Below are 20000 nucleotides of genomic sequence, written 5' to 3' on the forward strand. Positions count from 1 at the left end.
GTCTGTTTATCAAACAACTTAACTTAACAATCAACAATTTTGTAACATTACAAAATGTCTTCATTATCAACTTTAGTTATCTATTTTGCCTTCTTGCTTGCTTTGTCGGATCTGTGAGATCGAGTGTCGCTAACTATCAGAGGAAATGCTTGTGAAATGCACCTAAACATCTTAGGCCACAGAAGATGTGTACACTTCCCTAGGATTTCTCAAGCAGCGTTTCCAAACATGGCCGTCTTCTGCTTGCTTTTAGAAATAACCCTCGCCTCGGATCCTCCAACACCCCCTTCGCCCGCTGGCTACCTGCTGAATATGACGACGGCATCTCCCAACCTAAAGGCTGGAACCAAAAGCGAATCAACAACTTCTTGCTCCCATTGGTACGACACTCGCCTCGATTAATATACATTAATGCTGATTTATTTAAAACTAAACATTTCTCCTCCACTCTCAGGTGCGACAGGTGTCCAACAATATCCTCAGTACAACAGACGCAGGGGTTGTCAGCGACACAGAATTACCTCACTTTGTGACGTTGTTTGGGCAGTGGAACGATCACGATCTCACCTTCACGCCTTTCTCTCCAAGCATCCGCTCTTTCAGCAACGGCATCGACTGTGAAGAGAGCTGTGAGAGAACTGAGCCCTGCATACCCATCCGGGTTAGTGTGAAAGCTCAAACCCAAACATTGAGATGTTTTTTTACTAAAAGCTTCTCTCCATAACTTTTGGACTCTTTCCTACAAATAGATTCCTCGCGGCGACCCCCGCTTGCCCTCCGGCCCAGACAGCTGCCTCCCTGCTTTCAGATCCGCCCCGGTTTGTGGATCGGGATACTCGGCCTACAACTTCGGCGGAGTACCCAATAATAGACGGCAGATCAACTCCCTGACGTCCTTCCTGGATCTTGGCCAGGTATACGGCTCTGACGAGAAGCTTGCCCGGTTTCTTCGAGACCTCAAGAGTGATGGCGGGCTGCTGCGCGTGAACACAGAGTTCACAGACAACAGACGTGAGCTGCTGCCCTTCACCCCTGTCCAGGACGTGAACATGTGTGCCACTCGCAGGAGAACCACCAACAACACAAGGGCAAGAGAGGTGCCCTGTTTCATTGCAGGTCAGTCATCTTCTGTCAGTAATGGCTTTATAAATGGTTAATTAATCATTTATTAATCGTTATGAATCAGTAATAAGTGGTAGCAAAAAGAAGTTCGGGTTGTGAAAGATGGTTGTATATCTTGCTCTATCCTCTAAACTGCTGTCTAAACTTATTTTACCTCCCTTTTAGCATTTATAAGCAATATAGAAACACTTAATAAATGGTTCATAACACACTCTGATGTAGTTGTAAGCAGCTATAAAGACATTTGAAGTATTATGTATTTGTCAACTATAACTCCTATTAAGCATCCACAACTGGATGCTGAGGTATAAACAGATAATGAATGAGAATATGATGGTATAACATAGTTGTAATAATGTAAAATATGTTCATATTAGGAGTTGCAATGACTCTTCATTGAGGATTTGCTAACATTTATAACGACAGACTTGTTGAAAATAGTTGTTTGTCCCTTAAATAATGCTTCAGGCCTGCAGTTATGCATGTTAGTAAATCATTAAAAATGGTTTTCACTACAGTAATCCATCAAATTTGAATAATTTCAAGAATCCAAGAAAATGAAGAAAACATAATTCATAAAGTCACTACATTATATTTATATTAACCAAGCTCAGTAAAAATAGAAAGCCAGTTCTTCTAGAGGACATTTAGCAACTCAAATGTTCTTTTACAAATGTGTTATTGCTGATGTATAAATCATTAATAAGAAATGATTTATTGACCATTAATAAATCCAGTATTTACAACTCTTCTGTAAAAGCTTGAGAGGAAATGAGCACCTCTGATCAACTATTTGATGTGAACATTTCTGTCTGTAAGGTGATGTCCGCGTGGACGAGAACATCGCTCTCACATCCATTCACACATTGTTTATGCGTGAGCATAACCGCCTGGCTCGTGAACTGAAGACACTGAACCCACAATGGGACAGTGAGACCCTCTACCAAGAGGCCCGCAAGATCATGGGTGCTTACACACAGGTAGGTAACCCTGAGTGTCAGTCAGCGTTCATGATTATATATTTACATAGCATGTGTCACACTCCGCTGTCTCTCTCAGGTGTTTGTGTTCAGGGACTATCTGCCTCACATCGTGGGTACTGACGCAATGCGTAGACAGCTCGGCCGTTACCCCGGCTACAATCCTAACGTAGACCCCAGCACGGCCAACGTCTTTGCAACAGCAGCTTACCGCTTCGGCCACTTGGCCCTGCAGCCATTCTTTTCCCGTCTGGATCCAACCTACAGGGAGAACTCTCAGTTCCCCAATGTCCCAGTGTTCACAGCCTTCATGGCCCCCTGGAGGATCGTCTTTGAGGGTGAGTTGTACAGAGAAAAGTGTAGTAACTTAACTATTAGTTGACTAATTGATTAATCGATCGACAGAAATATAACTATTACCATCACTTTTACTGATGATCAATTAATAATTTAAGTGATTTTTCATGCTGTTTTCCTTTTTCAAGGAAACAACTTGGACTTTGAGAAACTTGAATGGACATTCATTATTATTTTCTGACATTTTATAGACCATTGAAGTAACTTATCAGTTAGAGCTGCTCCCATTAGTCGACCTATTGATTAGCCGGCCAACAATTTTGATTAATTAATCAATCAATTCTCAATTAAGTAATTGTTCATCCAGAAAGGCCGTAAATCAGCCTCTCAAATCTGGAGATGTGCGGCTTTTCTCTGTTTTAAATCATATTAAACTGAATATCTTTGGGTTAGGAACTGACAAAACAAGACATTTACAAGACATCACATTTGATCTCTCCAGGTGGCATTGACCCTCTGCTCCGTGGTTTGATCGGCCGCCCCGCTAAACTGAACACTCAGGATCACATGATGGTGGATGCTCTGAGGGAGAGGTTGTTCCAGTTTGTGATGGATCTGGCTTTGGATCTGGGTGCTCTCAACATGGAGAGGGGACGTGACCACGGCTTGCCTGGTACATCCCTTACTCTGATTTCCCGCCCTTTTTCAAAATGTTTTTGCCCATCTTAATTGTCCTCATCCATTCTTTGCTTACTTGCTGTCTACTCCTCTAGGCTACAATTCCTGGCGCAAGTTCTGTGGCCTGTCTCAGCCCAGTAACCAGGGAGAGCTGGCTCGGGTCCTGAACAACGGCGGCCTGGCCCGCAGGATGCTGCAGCTCTACGGAACGCCAAACAACATCGACGTCTGGATGGGAGGCGTGGCAGAGCCGTTCGTCGCAGGCGGCCGTGTGGGGCCTCTGTTCTCTTGCCTCATTGCATCACAGTTCCAGAGGATCCGCCAGGGTGACAGGTCAGTGTGTGTAGATACATACAGTGATGTGTTTTTATAGTGTCGGTAGGTGTGGGATTCTGAGGGCATAATATGTGAATGAAAATAGGTGCAGTCTGTGTTGATTTCATTCCAGTTGTTAGTATTTTCTTTATACTATTGTACCACTGGGGGAGCGGTACAGACAGACAGTTCACCCCAAAATCCCCCCCAAAAATATTTTTAGAACTACACCCACCAACGAATGAGCACGAGCCTCTCGTCCATGAGTAGATGCACGCTTCCTTCTGCGTTGTAATACGGTACACAAAAAATAGTTCCAACATAAAACTGCTCACAACAAGGTCTGAGGATTATCTTGAATAACCAGGTCCCGATTTCTGGAAAGAGAACTTGCTGTTGACTTTTTCAAAAGTTTTTTTTTGGCACCACAAGCGAAGTGCTATGTAGCTCCATTATATTTGAGAGAAGGCCGACATCTCTACCTCCGATATCTCCAATACTCTGCAACTCACAGCCAAAACAATCTACATTGATAAATAGCACTACAGATAAGAGGAAAAACATGTATTTCTGATTTTGGGGTGGACTGTCCCTTTTAAATTGTACACATAATGTATTTAAATTGTATACTTTACATGCTTATGTTGAGCATTACATTGAAAATATTGTATTGTTTTGTTTTTATTATTTACATCACATGCAGACTCATTACACAATCACAAAAATAAATGCATTTCTAACACACACTCTGCTGACGGTGAGACTAATCTCTTGTTTGAAATATTCAGGCTGTGGTACGAGAAGCAGGGCGTCTTTACTGCGGCTCAGAGAGCCGCTCTGTCCACCGCCACCATGTCCAACATCATCTGTCAAAACACCGGCATCACGTCTGTCCCCACTGACGTCTTCAGCATCCTCTCAAACAGGAACCGGCTCGTACAATGCTCCAACATCCGACGCCTGAACCTTTCGGCCTGGAGGGAGAGATCCTGCAAAGGTGAAACAGCACCGGACCAAACTTTTTGACCGTAGCAGTGGAAGACTCCGAGCTCTAAATTCACCATCATTTCTCATCTACTGTATTTTTCATTTTGTTTTTAACCTTTAACCTGTGTGTTTATTTCTTCTCTAACCACTTGTGTGTTCATTCTTCATATGTGGTGTTTGACCTTGCAGGCCCGGGTGATAGCTGTAATGAAGTCAGGGGAGAAGAGGTTGGTTTTAAGCACTAACAAGTGGTAGTCATATTTTAGGAGCAGAACAAAGCCAAACTAAATTTCACATTTAGATCAACATCTGTATAAATGTTTTTATCGTCTTGGTGAAGGTGTTCCTCACTCAAAAAGAAACCCTTCAGGGTTTACTGATGCTTGCACATTTTTAAAAATAAATCCTTAAATTAGGAGGCTAAATATGTCTAACTTCTGCATCTTCTTGATATACAGGATGTGAATCAGTTGGAACCTCAGGATTCCCAGAATCCCCAGGGAACCCAGGGACTCCAGGATCCCGAGGAACCCCAGGGACTCCAGGACAACGAGGTACTCTATTCAGTTATCTGTTCAGCCTTTTGTACATTGTATATAGTGCCGAAAGTCACAGCCTTTAAAACAAACAAACTCACCCTCAGTATCTTCATATCTGGTCAACTTAAATGAAGTATGTGAAATACAAATGAACGTAAACATACATTATATATAAATATTTGAATACAGTTATATTTCTGTCATGATCGTTTATCCTTCACCAATTGAAACTTCAACACTACAATCAGCCTTTTAGATTCTGCCCACTTTATTATCATGTCCCAGGTGTCACTATTGTGTCCCTATACTAAAAAATACAACAAAGAACAACCTCCAGTTCATGTTTTCATGAGAGAGATTTCTTTAACTGAACGATGAATCATGATACAAATTTAAAAGTACAATATTTCCATCCTAAATGTAGTGGAGTAGTAGTAGAAAATGAAAAACTCAAGTATCTCTAAAATGTACTTAAGTACAGTACTTGAATACATGTACTAACTTACTTTCCAACTCTGGATAAGTCATAATATAGCAGCAGATAAGAAATGTAGAGTAGATTCAAAGCAAAGAAGTAATCTATACTTTTGTTCCTCTGCAGGTACGGTAGGACCCCCAGGCCCAACAGGCCCTCCTGGACTGCCAGATCTCAACATCAGTGCTTCACAGGAACAATCTGCCTTCTCCGTCCGCCTGGGCAAATACAAACCATCCTCAAAGAGAATCATTCGTTTCCGTCAGGTCGTCTACAACAAACAGAGTAATTACAGCACGGAGACGGGCCTGTTTACATGTGTCATCCCCGGTGTCTATCAGTTCAGCTTTCTTTGCAAGTCCTTCGTCAGTTCAGGAAATGTGGAACTGCGTCGTAACAATAAACTGGTGCTGCGCAGTTTAAAGGTTTATCAGAGAGGTCGGCACTTGTCATCGGGGGACACGGTGCTCCGGCTGGAGGAGGGAGACAGAGTGTGGCTGGAGGCCAGCGGCGGGACTTTCGACCTGAGCACCGATAGCTTCTTCCTGGGTCGCCTGCTCTTCAGTGTGTGACACAAACAAACCGCCACCCTTTCATAGACCAGTGGCCTGTCTGCTTTAGGATCTGCTTTCATTACTCGCTGCACTGAACTTCACTTTCCATTAATCACATCTTATATTGCCGCAAATCTGTTCAACTCTGTTACAGCATGCAGTCTATTGGTCCGAAAAGTCATCAGCCAGTTTTGATGGTGTGATTTACAAGTATTGTTATGAATATTTTATTGACTGATGAAATTTAAGCACGCCTTCTTGTATTGTTTTCTCTGTGAGGCTTTCTTACTGTAAATGCACCTGTTTTGTTTCACATTCAATAAATAAACTATATAGACTGAGGCCAGCAATCGTTGTGTTCATGGGTTCTTATTTGTCTTATTTCTGAGACATCAGGAATTATTCCCTAAATAAATTTGATTTCATGGAATCTTATGTGATTTGCAAAAAGAGAAGACTACTTAAAATGTCATTTAAATGTTAAACGAGGCTCTGAAGGCAATTTTAAAATACAGGACACATGTATAGAGCATTATGGCATAAGCTCCATTTGTGCAAAAAAGACACTGAAAGCAAAAACGGGAATATTTTAATATGCAGAACTTTCATGATTGTTTAAAAAAAATCATGTGCTGCAGATATTATGATCAAAAAGTAGCTCAGACTTGGACACATTGCATCACAAAATATGTTCTGAGAGTAAGTAAGATTAAATTGAACAAAACCGCTCAGTTAGTTTAGTTTTAATATTGAATACAGTAATCCAATTAGAACAACAAAGTCCAAAGTGCAGCGATCATTTTAATGTACTTTAAGTCTCCTGTAGATAGAGCCATTGCAAAATAAATGTATGATTCGTGTAGTGACATAACCTTTTAATTTGGACAACTAGGCCTTGAAAGCACAGCGTCTGAAAGACATTATTTCCATCAAAGTCACAGTTTATCATAGTGTTTCCATCTCATAGTTATTTCTTAAGCAGCCTTCCTCCATCAAACATAACACAAAAGAGACAAATGTAAGAGACAAAGATTTCCTTTGTATTTAAACGTCTAAGATTGAAAGAAAATGCCAATCGTGTGCGCAGTGTATAATTGTGGTCATAACGCTACTCGTGACCCAGAGAAACGGTTCTTTAGATTTCCTAAAATCATCAAAAACAACGATCCACAAAAGAGGGATGAATTGCTGTCTACCGAACGCCGTAAGCTATGGTTTAGCAACATAACTCGTGAGGATTTAACAGAAGAAAAAGCACAATTCACCCGTGTGTGTGGGGTCCACTTTATATCTGGTAAGAGCTGATGCTAAAGCCATGTTTTCAATGTTTACGTTAAACATTTGTGCTTATGATATACCCGAACACTGTAAGACCTTACTTTTCGTCACCAGGAGAAGCGGTCTTTTTTTGGCCGAGGTAAAATCCATATCGCTGACTGGTAAATAAGGCACTTTCTTTACATGTGATGGCAGCCATTTGCTCTTTTCTTCTGTGCATGTTTTTGTTTTGCTTATTCCTGAGACTACTTCACTTGCGAAAAGCAGAGCACCAATGTGAGAACATGCTTCGCTTACTCCAGCCATACAATCACAGTGTGCGAGGATAACATCGCCGCTCTTCTCACTCACAAACCACGGCTTGAGCGGTGTATCTCGAGCTCTTTGAGAGTGATTTACACGAGCATGGACGAACACCCTGTCATCTTTCAGTGGTTTGGTAAGACTACCAACCCAGCCATAAACAAAGAAATGATAAGCATCTAAGCTCTTGTATGCCTTCATTTGTGCGTTGGTTGCCCACGACGTTTGTCGTATTCAATCAGCGGTAATGAATCTAAATCCTCAATATAATCCGACGGCTTTAGCGTGTTCGGGTCACCGCCGCAAATTTGGACTTTTTCTCTGAATCTTGCCTTTGCAGAGGACTCCAGAGAGTCAAAAATACTTTGAAGAAGTCGGAGTTGTTGTTGTTCGCTTTAGACGCCATTGTTGATTTGTTATTCATCCAAAATGGCGTCGCACGCATACATCACACAGTTTTGTCACGTGTTTGCACACTACCTATAATGACCATATATCACGGTCTGAAGTGAGCTATTGCTTTTATAAAACGGTTACCAATTTAAATAGTTTTTATTATTAAATAATGTTCAAAATAAAATAGTCCCTCCGTTGCCTTCTGCACAAAACATAGTGCGAGGTGGTTGCTATGCAACAACACTAACAGCTAGTGAACATATTAGACAGACAACGTTGATCGATTATTTGGCTATTTGTTTACATTATTTGGTCTACCTGCTCTTCACGTAGCTCTGCATGTCGTCTTTTAGGGGCTTTTTTTCTCTGGAGATAGGCACTGATCGATCCACTCCTCCAGAGTAAAGCTTTGTAACTTTGTTTCCCTTTAACACCGAATGTGTCGGCGATTGCAAGCAAAATGTTGGATTACCGTAATTATGTCATAGTTTGCGCAATCAAAAAGATTTCAACGGTTTCTGAAAGCTGAGACGCTGAGACTGCGCTTTACAGCATATATTCATTGCGGTAACTTCACTTACGGCCCTGCCCGAAGCCCGCGAAACAGCGCCATTGTTCTGAGCGAATACACACACAGAGGATTTAATTAAAATGGAAGCAAGACGGTATGTAAATCAACACTTGTATTGCGTGGTGACGTGTTTAGGACAGTGTACCAAGTCTGTAAGGTTGTACTAGGTGTGTAATTGTACTTAATCAATTAACTAACGGACATAATTTGTCATTTGTAATGGTGTAGTTTTTTCTCAGACGCGGAGGGATACTGACTTGTTGTGAAAAGTAACTACAATTCTACCAGTGATATACTCTCATTATATCACGGCTAAGAACCAATCAGATTGCTTGATTTGACATGTCCGTTTTATACAAAAATTGAAACGGCACCCTTTTCAAAATAAAAGCGTGAACAGCTACAAGTAATGCTGGCCTGCTAGCCCTCAAAATGTCCGCTCACGCCAAAATGAGAATACTATATAATAATAAAATTGTGTGTGTATATGTATAGATATTGGAAAATAGTAGTCAAAATACAAGGTGCTGTCTTTAAAATTCTTATTTTGTCAGTCCAAAACCCAACGATATTTAGTTTATATGACAGAGAAAAGCAGGAAATCGACACATCTGATGGGCTGTTTACTAGCAAGGACCACGCCACAACAATATGTCATGGCAATTAATCTTCTGTCGGTTGACTGATTGTTGCATCTCAAATTAGGAACAACATCCCATTCCTTCCTCTTTTTAAAGTTTCTCAAGTCAGTTTCTGTGAGGTAACACTGAAGGCTATCAGCCACAACATGGCAACATCGGTAAACTGTCCAAGTGCTGCAAATCTATCAATAAAACCGTAAAATAGGAGTAACATTTTTTTTTTTTTAAAGAAATCTGGGCTAAAAGCTATTTCTCCAAATACTGGATCCAGTTATGTCTAATAATATTATTTTTAAAAAGGGACAGTGTGTAAAATAATAATGTCAAAAAGTAGAAAAATAAATGAATTCTAAAATGTGTGAACACCAATACATCAATACAATTATGATTTAAGAAAAATATTTATTCAAATAGATAACTAAAATACTAAAAAGCCAACTGCAAATACTGATAATGCTAGTTTAATATAATGTTGTTACTTATTAAATAGTATAGTTTTTTTTAAATAAAAGCATTAGTTGAACAGAAACCATAACTGATAAGAGTAAAGGGTTTCCTTCAGCATGAAGAGAAGGAAGTAGGAACCTCATCCCCGGGGCGAGGCCTCAACCTGAGTATAAAAAAGGTATTATTTTGAAAAGGGTGCTGCGCGTGAACAGCTACAAGTAATGCTGGCCTGCTAGCCCTCAAAATGTCCGATCACGACAAAATAAGAAAGATTGATACAGAATGCCGCGTTTTCAAGAAGACATGGACTGCTAAGTATGTATTTACAGAAGTCAAAGGTAAAGCCGTGTGCTTAGTTTCCCCCCCTTCGGGTTATGGGGGGGAAAACTCTGACTGTTGTTTGTGCCTATGCCCCAAACCGCAGTTCTGAGTATTCGGCCTTCTTGGAGACCCTGAATGGAGCCCTGCAGGGGGCTCCAGTAGGGGACTCCGTAGTCTTGCTGGGAGACTTCAACGCACACGTGGGAAACGATGGAGACACCTGGAGAGGCGTGATTGGGAGGAAGGGCCTCCCTGATCTAAACCCGAACGGTCGTTTGTTGTTGGACTTCTGTGCTAGTCATGGAATGGCCATAACAAACACCATGTTTGAACATAAGGATGCTCATAAGTGCACGTGGTACCAGAGCACCCTAGGCCAAAGGTCAATGATCGATTTCGTAATCGTATCATCTGATCTGAGGCCGCATGTTTTGGACACTCGGGTGAAAAGAGGGGCGGAGCTGTCGACTGATCACCATCTGGTGGTGAGTTGGATCAAGGGGTGGGGGAAGACTCTGGACAGACCTGGTAAACCCAAACGGGTAGTGCAGATGAACTGGGAACGTCTGGAGGAAGCCCCTGTCCTGGGGATCTTTAACTCACACCTCCGGCGGAGCTTTTCAGCCATGCCTGTGGAGGTTGGGGGCATTGAACCTGAGTGGGCGATGTTCAAAACCTCTATTGCTGAAGCTGCAGTGATGAGCTGTGGTCTCAAGGTCTTAGGTGCCTCAAGGGGCGGTAACCCTCGAACACCGTGGTGGACCCCGGTGGTCAGGGAAGCCGTCCGACTGAAGAAGGAGTCCTTCCGGGTTATGTTATCCGGGAGGACTCCGGAAACAGTTGCAGGGTATCGAAGGACTAGAAGGGCGGCAGCTTCTGCCGTGTCAGAGGCAAAGCAGCGGGTGTGGGAGAAGTTCGGAGAAGCTATGGAGAAGGACTTTCGGTCGGCACCAAGGTGCTTCTGGAAAACCATCCGGCACCTCAGGAGGGGGAAGCGAGGAACCATCCAAGCTGTGTACAGCAAGGGTGGGACCCTGCTGACTTCAACTGAGAAGGTTATCGGCCGGTGGAAGGAGCACTTTGAGGAACTCCTGAATCTAACTAACACGCCCTCTATGGTTGAGGCAGAGCTGGAAGCTGATGGGCGATCATCGTCAATTTCCCTGATGGAAGTCACTGAGGTAGTCAAACAACTCCACAGTGGCAAAGCCGCAGGGGTTGATGAGATCCGTCCAGAAATGCTGAAGGCTTTGGGTGTTGAGGGGCTGTCTTGGTTGACACGCCTCGTCAACATTGCGTGGAAGTCTGGGACAGTGCCTAGGGGTTGGCAGACCGGGGTGGTGGTTCCCCTATTTAAAAAGGGGGACCAGAGAGTGTGTGCCAACTACAGGGGTATCACACTTCTCAGCCTCCCTGGTAAAGTCTACTCCAAGGTACTGGAAAGGAGGGTTCGGCCGGTAGTCGAACCTCTGATTGAAGAGGAACAATGCGGATTCCGTCCTGGTCGTGGAACAACGGACCAACTCTTCACTCTCGCAAGGATCCTGGAGGGGGCCTGGGAGTACGCCCATCCGGTCTACATGTGTTTTGTGGATCTGGAGAAGGCGTATGACCGGGTCCCCCGGGTGATACTGTGGAAGGTGCTGCGGGAGTATGGGGTGAGGGGGTCACTTTTGAGGGCCATCCAATCCCTGTACGCCCAAAGCGAGAGTTGTGTCCGGATACTCGGCAGTAAGTCGGACTCGTTTCCCGTGAATGTTGGCCTCCGCCAGGGCTGCGCTTTATCACCAATCCTGTTCGTGATTTTCATGGATAGGATATCGAGGCGTAGTCGTGGAGGAGAGGGGTTGCAGTTCGGTGACCTGAGGATCTCATCGCTGCTCTTTGCAGATGATGTGGTCCTTATGGCTCTCAGCAGGAAACCGGTGGATTGCCTACTCCGGGTAGGGAATGAGCCATTACCCCAAGTGAAGGAGTTCAAGTACTTCGGGGTCTTGTTCGCGAGTGAGGGGACAATGGAGCGAGAGATTGGCCGGAGAATCGGAGCAGCGGGGGCGGTATTACAGACACTTTACCGCACCGTTGTGACGAAAAGAAAGCTGAGCCAGAAGGCAAAGCTCTCAATATACCGGTCGATCTTCGTTCCTACCCTCACCTATGGTCATGAAGGCTGGGTCATGACCGAAAGAACGAGATCACGGGTACAAGCGGCCGAAATGGGTTTTCTCAGACGGGTGGCTGGCATCTCCCTTAGAGATAGGGTGAGAAGCTCAGCCATCCGTGAGAGACTCGGAGTAGAGCCGCTGCTCCTTTACGTTGAAAGGAGCCAGTTGAGGTGGTTCGGGCATCTAGTAAGGATGCCACCTGGGCGCCTCCCTAGGGAGGTGTTCCAGGCACGTCCAGCTGGGAGGAGACCCCGGGGAAGACCCAGGACTCGGTGGAGAGATTATATCTCCTCACTGGCCTGGGAACGCCTCAGGATCCCCCAGTCGGAGCTGGAGGATGTGGCCCGGAGAAGGGAAGATTGGGGTTCCTTACTGGAGCTGCTGGCCCCGCGACCCGATCCCGGATAAGCGGTAGACGATGGATGGATTGATGGATATATATATGTGTATATATATATATATGTATATATATGTACAGTATATCTCAAAAGTGAGTACACCCTTTAGATTTTTGCAAATATTCTGTTATATCCTTTCAGGGGATAACATTATCCTACTGAAACTTTGATATAACTTAAAGTAGTCAGTGTGCTGCTTGAATAACAGTATAGATTTATTGTCCTTTGAAAATTACTCAGTACACAGCTGTTAATGTCTAAACAGCTGGCAACAAAAGTGAGTACACCCCATAGTGAACATGTCCTAATTGTGCCCAATGATGTTGTTTTCCCGCCCTGGTGTCATGTGACTCGTTAGTGTTACAAGGATTCAGGTGTAAATGATAAGCAGGGCTGTTAAATTTGGTGTTTTGGGCACAATTCTCTCTGAATGCTGGACAACATGGCACCTCATGGCAAGGAACTCTCTGAGCGGCTGAAAAAAAGGATTATTGCGCTTCACAAAGATGGCCATGGCTATAAGAAGATTGCCAACACCATGAAAATGAGTTGCAGCACAGTGGCTAAGATCATACAGCGGTTTTCCAGGACAGGTTCCACTCGGAACAGGCCTCGCCAGGGTCGACCAAAGAAGTTGAGTCCACGTGCTCAGCGTCATATCCAGAGGTTGGTTTCCAAAAATAGACGTGCGAGTGCTTCCAGCATTGCTACAGAGGTTGCAGAAGTGGGATGTCAGCCTGTCAGTGCCCAGACCATACGCCGCACACTGCATCAAATCGGTTTGTATGGCCGTCGCCCCAGACAGAAGCCCCTTCTGAAACCGATGCATAAGAAAGCCCGCAAACAGTTTGCTGAAGACAATGAATCCAAGAACATGAGTTACTGGAACCATGTCCTGTGGTCTGATGAGACCAAAATAAACCTGTTTGGGTCAGATGGTGTCCGGCGTGTGTGGCGGCACCCTGGTGAGGAGTACCAAGACAAATGTGTTTTGCCTACAGTCAAGCATGGTGGTGGCAGCATCATGGTCTGGGGCTGCATGAGTGCTGCCGGCACTGGGGAGCTGCATTTCATTGAGGGACACATGAATTCCAATATATACTGTGACATCCTGCAGCAGAGCATGATCCCCTCTCTTCGGAAACTGGGCCGTAGGGCAGTTTTCCAACATGATAATGACCCTAAACACACCTCCAAGATGACAACGGCCTTGCTGAAGAAGCTGAAGGTTAAGGTGATGGACTGGCCAAGTATGTCTCCAGACCTAAACCCAATTGAGCACATGTGGGGCATCCTCAAGAGGAAGGTGGAGGAGTGCAAGGTGTCTAACATCCGTGCGCTCCGTGATGTCGTCGTGGAGGAGTGGAAGAAGATTCCAGAAGCAACCTGTGCAGCTCTGGTGAATTCCGTGCCCAGGAGGGTTAAAGCAGTGCTAGATAACAATGGTGGTCACACAAAATATTGACACTTTGGGCACAATTTAGACATGTTCACTATGGGGTGTACTCACTTTTGTTGCCAGCTGTTTAGACATTAACAGCTGTGTACTGAGTAATTTTCAAAGGACAATAAATCTATACTGTTATTCAAGCAGCACACTGACTACTTTAAGTTATATCAAAGTTTCAGTAGGATAATGTTATCCCCTGAAAGGATATAACAGAATATTTGCAAAAATCTAAAGGGTGTACTCACTTTTGAGATATACTGTATATGTATGTATATATGTATATATGTATATATATATATATATATATATATATATATATATATATATATATATATGTATATGTATGTGTGTGTATGTATATGTGTGTGTATGTGTATATATATATATACACAACAATATGTCATGGCAATTAATCTTCTGTTGGTTGACTGATTGTTGCATCTCAAATTAGGAACAACATCCCATTCCTTCCTCTTTTTAAAGTTTCTCAAGTCAGTTTCTGTGAGGTAACACTGAAGGCTATCAGCCACAACATGGCAACATCGGTAAACTGTCCAAGTGCTGCAAATCTATCAATAAAACCGTAAAATAGGAGTAACAATATTTTTTTTAAGAAATCTGGGCTAAAAGCTTTTTCTCCAAATACTAGATCCAGTTATGTCTAATAATATTATTTAAAAAAAGGGACAGTGTGTAAAATAATAATGTCAAAAAGTGTCCTCGTCCCTGGGGCGAGGCCTCAACCTGAGTATAAAGAAGGTGACAGCATCACACACTTCATATTTGGAAGAAAAGTGGAAATCTTCACAGGAGTCTTCACAGACACAGGTAACAAGATTCGTTGTTGTTTTTTAGCTTGGATGCTTAGATATTTTTCACGTTACATGGTACTGAAGAAATAGCTTTTGACAAATGCAGTGGATTTAGTTTTTTTTATTGACTTTTATTTATTTGTTTTAGAGATGCTTCTTTCTGTCCTCCTCGTGCTGGGCGTCTGCCTGGTTCCTGCTCACTCCAAACCAGCAGGTAGGCTACATCTAATCCCCGTTTATGTCTGAATTTCACATCACTGGTCAAATTTAAAATAATTGTGTCACAATTGATGAACAATTTGACGAGTGTGTTTTTTCTTTGCAGGAGAACATCTCGGCAGTCCTCTCCTTCAAGAGTGTTTTGAGGAGGCAAAGAAAATCGTTGATGATGCTTACAAATACTCCAGAGAAGAGTGAGTTAATTAAAATGAAATTAATTTAATTAAATCAATTAAATCAATATAAATAAAATTAATAAAATTAATAAAATTAATAAATAAATAAATAAATAAAATAAATAAAATAAATAAATAATAAAATAAATAAATTAATAAAATTAATAAAATTAATAAAATTAATAAAATTAATAAAATTAATAAAAATTAATCCAGCATAAATGTGCACTGAAGAGGTTTTTTTTTGGCATGAAGCCATTCTATAAAGTTACTCTGTAGCTCAGTAATTGTTAATTATTTTTCAATTAATTTAAATTACAGAAGCTCCAAAAAAATCCACAGTTTGAATTTATTGTTCGACTGTGTGACTTTTTCTCCTCCAGGAGTCTGAGACGAGTCCGCAAGGAGGTCGTGCGTCCTCAGGATGCTCTTCGTCTCATGAAGCAGCCTCGTGGTGAAACACGCTCAGCTGTGAGATCTGCAGACTACATGGCACAAACCCTCCGTCTGCTACAGGAGAGGGTGCATCATGTGCACAAACGCTCGATCAACGCAACAGGTCAGACAGCACCCAAAAACAAAGACAACACCTACACACACACACACACATAGTGCTCACATTGTTTTTCTGACAACTTGTCTTGGTTTACGGTCTGAGGTTTACTGTTCTGTAATGTGGGCATAGTGGAGTGCTTCTCTGCTGTAATTAAGTACCAGACATATACAGTTGACAATGTGAATCCATAAAATATGTATTTCACATTTTTCAGATTTGCTCTCTGAAGAAGACCTGAATAAACTTGCTGAAATAACTGGATGTTCAGGTCAAGTCAGGCTTCCATCATGCCGCACCATACCAAACCTTAACAAGTTTCGCACAGCCGGCAGCATCTGCAACAACCTGTAAGAGAAACATTGAAGTGTCATAAAATGCTGTTTCAAAAACTCCCTTTTATAATTTAAGTAGCTTTCTTTTTCTTGTATTTTGACTTCTGTAACACTATCTTGGACAAAAAAACATAGATAAACATTTACATGCATGTTTAAATATAAATGATCAAATTTAAGTCCGTTTATCAAACAACTTAACTTAACAATCAACAATTTTGTAACATTACAAAATGTCTTCATTATCAACTTTAGTTATCTATTTTGCCTTCTTGCTTGCTTTGTCGGATCTGTGAGATCGAGTGTCGCTAACTATCAGAGGAAATGCTTGTGAAATGCACCTAAACATCTTAGGCCACAGAAGATGTGTACACTTCCCTAGGATTTCTCAAGCAGCGTTTCCAAACATGGCCGTCTTCTGCTTGCTTTTAGAAATAACCCTCGCCTCGGATCCTCCAACACCCCCTTCGCCCGCTGGCTACCTGCTGAATATGACGACGGCATCTCCCAACCTAAAGGCTGGAACCAAAATCGAATCAACAACTTCTTGCTCCCATTGGTACGACACTCGCCTCGATTAATATACATTAATGCTGATTTATTTAAAACTAAACATTTCTCCTCCACTCTCAGGTGCGACAGGTGTCCAACAATATCCTCAGTACAACAGACGCAGAGGTTGTCAGCGACACAGAATTACCTCACTTTGTGACGTTGTTTGGGCAGTGGAACGATCACGATCTCACCTTCACGCCTTTCTCTCCAAGCATCCGCTCTTTCAGCAACGGCATCGACTGTGAAGAGAGCTGTGAGAGAACTGAGCCCTGCATACCCATCCGGGTTAGTGTGAAAGCTCAAACCCAAACATTGAGATGTTTTTTTACTAAAAGCTTCTCTCCATAACTTTTGGACTCTTTCCTACAAATAGATTCCTCGCGGCGACCCCCGCTTGCCCTCCGGCCCAGACAGCTGCCTCCCTGCTTTCAGATCCGCCCCGGTTTGTGGATCGGGATACTCGGCCTACAACTTCGGCGGAGTACCCAATAATAGACGGCAGATCAACTCCCTGACGTCCTTCCTGGATCTTGGCCAGGTATACGGCTCTGACGAGAAGCTTGCCCGGTTTCTTCGAGACCTCAAGAGTGATGGCGGGCTGCTGCGCGTGAACACAGAGTTCACAGACAACAGACGTGAGCTGCTGCCCTTCACCCCTGTCCAGGACGTGAACATGTGTGCCACTCGCAGGAGAACCACCAACAACACAAGGGCCAGAGAGGTGCCCTGTTTCATTGCAGGTCAGTCATCTTCTGTCAGTAATGGCTTTATAAATGGTTAATTAATCATTTATTAATCGTTATGAATCAGTAATAAGTGGTAGCAAAAAGAAGTTCGGGTTGTGAAAGATGGTTGTATATCTTGCTCTATCCTCTAAACTGCTGTCTAAACTTATTTTACCTCCCATTTAGCATTTATAAGCAATATAGAAACACTTAATAAATGGTTCATAACACACTCTGATGTAGTTGTAAGCAGCTATAAAGACATTTGAAGTATTATGTATTTGTCAACAACTATAACTCCTATTAAGCATCCACAACTGGATGCTGAGGTATAAACAGATAATGAATGAGAATATGATGGTATAACATAGTTGTAATAATGTAAAATATGTTCATATTAGAAGTTGCAATGACTCTTCATTGAGGATTTGCTAACATTTATAACTACAGACTTGTTGAAAATAGTTGTTTGTCCCTTAAATAATGCTTCAGGCCTGCAGTTATGCATGTTAGTAAATCATTAAAAATGGTTTTCACTACAGTAATCCATCAAATTTGAATAATTTCAAGAATCCAAGAAAATGAAGAAAACATAATTCATAAAGTCACTACATTATATTTATATTAACCAAGCTAAGTAAAAATAGAAAGCCAGTTCTTCTAGAGGACATTTAGCAACTCAAATGTTCTTTTACAAATGTGTTATTGCTGATGTATAAATCATTAATAAGAAATGATTTATTGACCATTAATAAATCCAGTATTTACAACTCTTCTGTAAAAGCTTGAGAGGAAATGAGCACCTCTGATCAACTATTTGATGTGAACATTTCTGTCTGTAAGGTGATGTCCGCGTGGACGAGAACATCGCTCTCACATCCATTCACACATTGTTTATGCGTGAGCATAACCGCCTGGCTCGTGAACTGAAGACACTGAACCCACAATGGGGCAATGAGACCCTCTACCAAGAGGCCCGCAAGATCATGGGTGCTTACACACAGGTAGGTAACCCTGAGTGTCAGTCAGCGTTCATGATTATATATTTACATAGCATGTGTCACACTCCGCTGTCTCTCTCAGGTGTTTGTGTTCAGGGACTATCTGCCTCACATCGTGGGTACTGACGCAATGCGTAGACAGCTCGGCCGTTACCCCGGCTACAATCCTAACGTAGACCCCAGCACGGCCAACGTCTTTGCAACAGCAGCTTACCGCTTCGGCCACTTGGCCCTGCAGCCATTCTTTTCCCGTCTGGATCCAACCTACAGGGAGAACTCTCAGTTCCCCAATGTCCCAGTGTTCATGGCCTTCATGGCCCCCTGGAGGATCGTCTTTGAGGGTGAGTTGTACAGAGAAAAGTGTAGTAACTTAACTATTAGTTGACTAATTGATTAATCGATCGACAGAAATATAACTATTACCATCACTTTTACTGATGATCAATTAATAATTTAAGTGATTTTTCATGCTGTTTTCCTTTTTCAAGGAAACAACTTGGACTTTGAGAAACTTGAATGGACATTCATTATTATTTTCTGACATTTTATAGACCATTGAAGTAACTTATCAGTTAGAGCTGCTCCCATTAGTCGACCTATTGATTAGCCGGCCAACAATTTTGATTAATTAATCAATCAATTCTCAATTAAGTAATTGTTCATCCAGAAAGGCCGTAAATCAGCCTCTCAAATCTGGAGATGTGCGGCTTTTCTCTGTTTTAAATCATATTAAACTGAATATCTTTGGGTTAGGAACTGACAAAACAAGACATTTACAAGACATCACATTTGATCTCTCCAGGTGGCATTGACCCTCTGCTCCGTGGTTTGATCGGCCGCCCCGCTAAACTGAACACTCAGGATCACATGATGGTGGATGCTCTGAGGGAGAGGTTGTTCCAGTTTGTGATGGATCTGGCTTTGGATCTGGGTGCTCTCAACATGGAGAGGGGACGTGACCACGGCTTGCCTGGTACATCCCTTACTCTGATTTCCCGCCCTTTTTCAAAATGTTTTTGCCCATCTTAATTGTCCTCATCCATTCTTTGCTTACTTGCTGTCTACTCCTCTAGGCTACAATTCCTGGCGCAAGTTCTGTGGCCTGTCTCAGCCCAGTAACCAGGGAGAGCTCGCTCGGGTCCTGAACAACGGCGGCCTGGCCCGCAGGATGCTGCAGCTCTACGGAACGCCAAACAACATCGACGTCTGGATGGGAGGCGTGGCAGAGCCGTTCGTCGAAGGCGGCCGTGTGGGGCCTCTGTTCTCTTGCCTCATTGCATCACAGTTCCAGAGGATCCGCCAGGGTGACAGGTCAGTGTGTGTAGATACATACAGTGATGTGTTTTTATAGTGTCGGTAGGTGTGGGATTCTGAGGGCATAATATGTGAATGAAAATAGGTGCAGTCTGTGTTGGTTTCATTCCAGTTGTTAGTATTTTCTTTATACTATTGTACCACTGGGGGAGCGGAACAGACAGACAGTTCACCCCAAAATCCCCCCCAAAAATATTTTTATAACTACACCCACCAACGAATGAGCACGAGCCTCTCGTCCATGAGTAGATGCACGCTTCCTTCTGCGTTGTAATACGGTAGACAAAAAATAGTTCCAACATAAAACTGCTCACAACAAGGTCTGAGGATTATCTTGAATAACCAGGTCCCGATTTCTGGAAAGAGAACTTGCTGTTGACTTTTTCAAAAGTT

The 20000-nt window shown here is 42.7% G+C and overlaps 2 protein-coding genes across 3 annotated transcripts in view; both read left to right on the forward strand.

Annotated features, from left to right (window-relative positions):
* LOC115017017 (eosinophil peroxidase-like) overlaps window positions 1-6288 on the forward strand; it is an 8204-nt gene extending 1916 nt beyond the window's left edge. The window contains exons 6-15 of the mRNA XM_029445180.1: window positions 254-380; window positions 455-661; window positions 750-1116; window positions 1942-2102; window positions 2182-2440; window positions 2902-3072; window positions 3173-3410; window positions 4181-4389; window positions 4838-4933; window positions 5520-6288. Of these exons, the coding sequence (XP_029301040.1) occupies window positions 254-380; window positions 455-661; window positions 750-1116; window positions 1942-2102; window positions 2182-2440; window positions 2902-3072; window positions 3173-3410; window positions 4181-4389; window positions 4838-4933; window positions 5520-5965 (2281 nt within the window). The 3' untranslated portion in view covers window positions 5966-6288. The remainder of the gene's footprint in view (window positions 1-253; window positions 381-454; window positions 662-749; window positions 1117-1941; window positions 2103-2181; window positions 2441-2901; window positions 3073-3172; window positions 3411-4180; window positions 4390-4837; window positions 4934-5519) is intronic.
* A 2242-nt stretch (window positions 6289-8530) lies between these two features.
* Window positions 8531-20000, forward strand: part of LOC115016609 (eosinophil peroxidase-like) — a 13980-nt gene continuing 2510 nt past the window's right edge. Inside the window, exons 1-12 of one of the 2 annotated variants that reach the window (XM_029444478.1) lie at window positions 8531-8589; window positions 14878-14943; window positions 15055-15142; window positions 15508-15683; window positions 15895-16027; window positions 16445-16571; window positions 16646-16852; window positions 16941-17307; window positions 18136-18296; window positions 18376-18634; window positions 19096-19266; window positions 19367-19604. In XM_029444478.1, the coding sequence (XP_029300338.1) occupies window positions 14880-14943; window positions 15055-15142; window positions 15508-15683; window positions 15895-16027; window positions 16445-16571; window positions 16646-16852; window positions 16941-17307; window positions 18136-18296; window positions 18376-18634; window positions 19096-19266; window positions 19367-19604 (1991 nt within the window). In that variant the 5' untranslated portion in view covers window positions 8531-8589; window positions 14878-14879. Of the gene's footprint in view, window positions 8590-14877; window positions 14944-15054; window positions 15143-15507; window positions 15684-15894; window positions 16028-16444; window positions 16572-16645; window positions 16853-16940; window positions 17308-18135; window positions 18297-18375; window positions 18635-19095; window positions 19267-19366; window positions 19605-20000 lie in introns of those variants that run through there. The other variant, XM_029444479.1, reaches the window with a different exon arrangement.

Source organism: Cottoperca gobio, chromosome 12, assembly GCF_900634415.1.
Source record: "Cottoperca gobio chromosome 12, fCotGob3.1, whole genome shotgun sequence".
NCBI classification, from domain to species: Eukaryota; Metazoa; Chordata; class Actinopteri; order Perciformes; family Bovichtidae; genus Cottoperca; species Cottoperca gobio.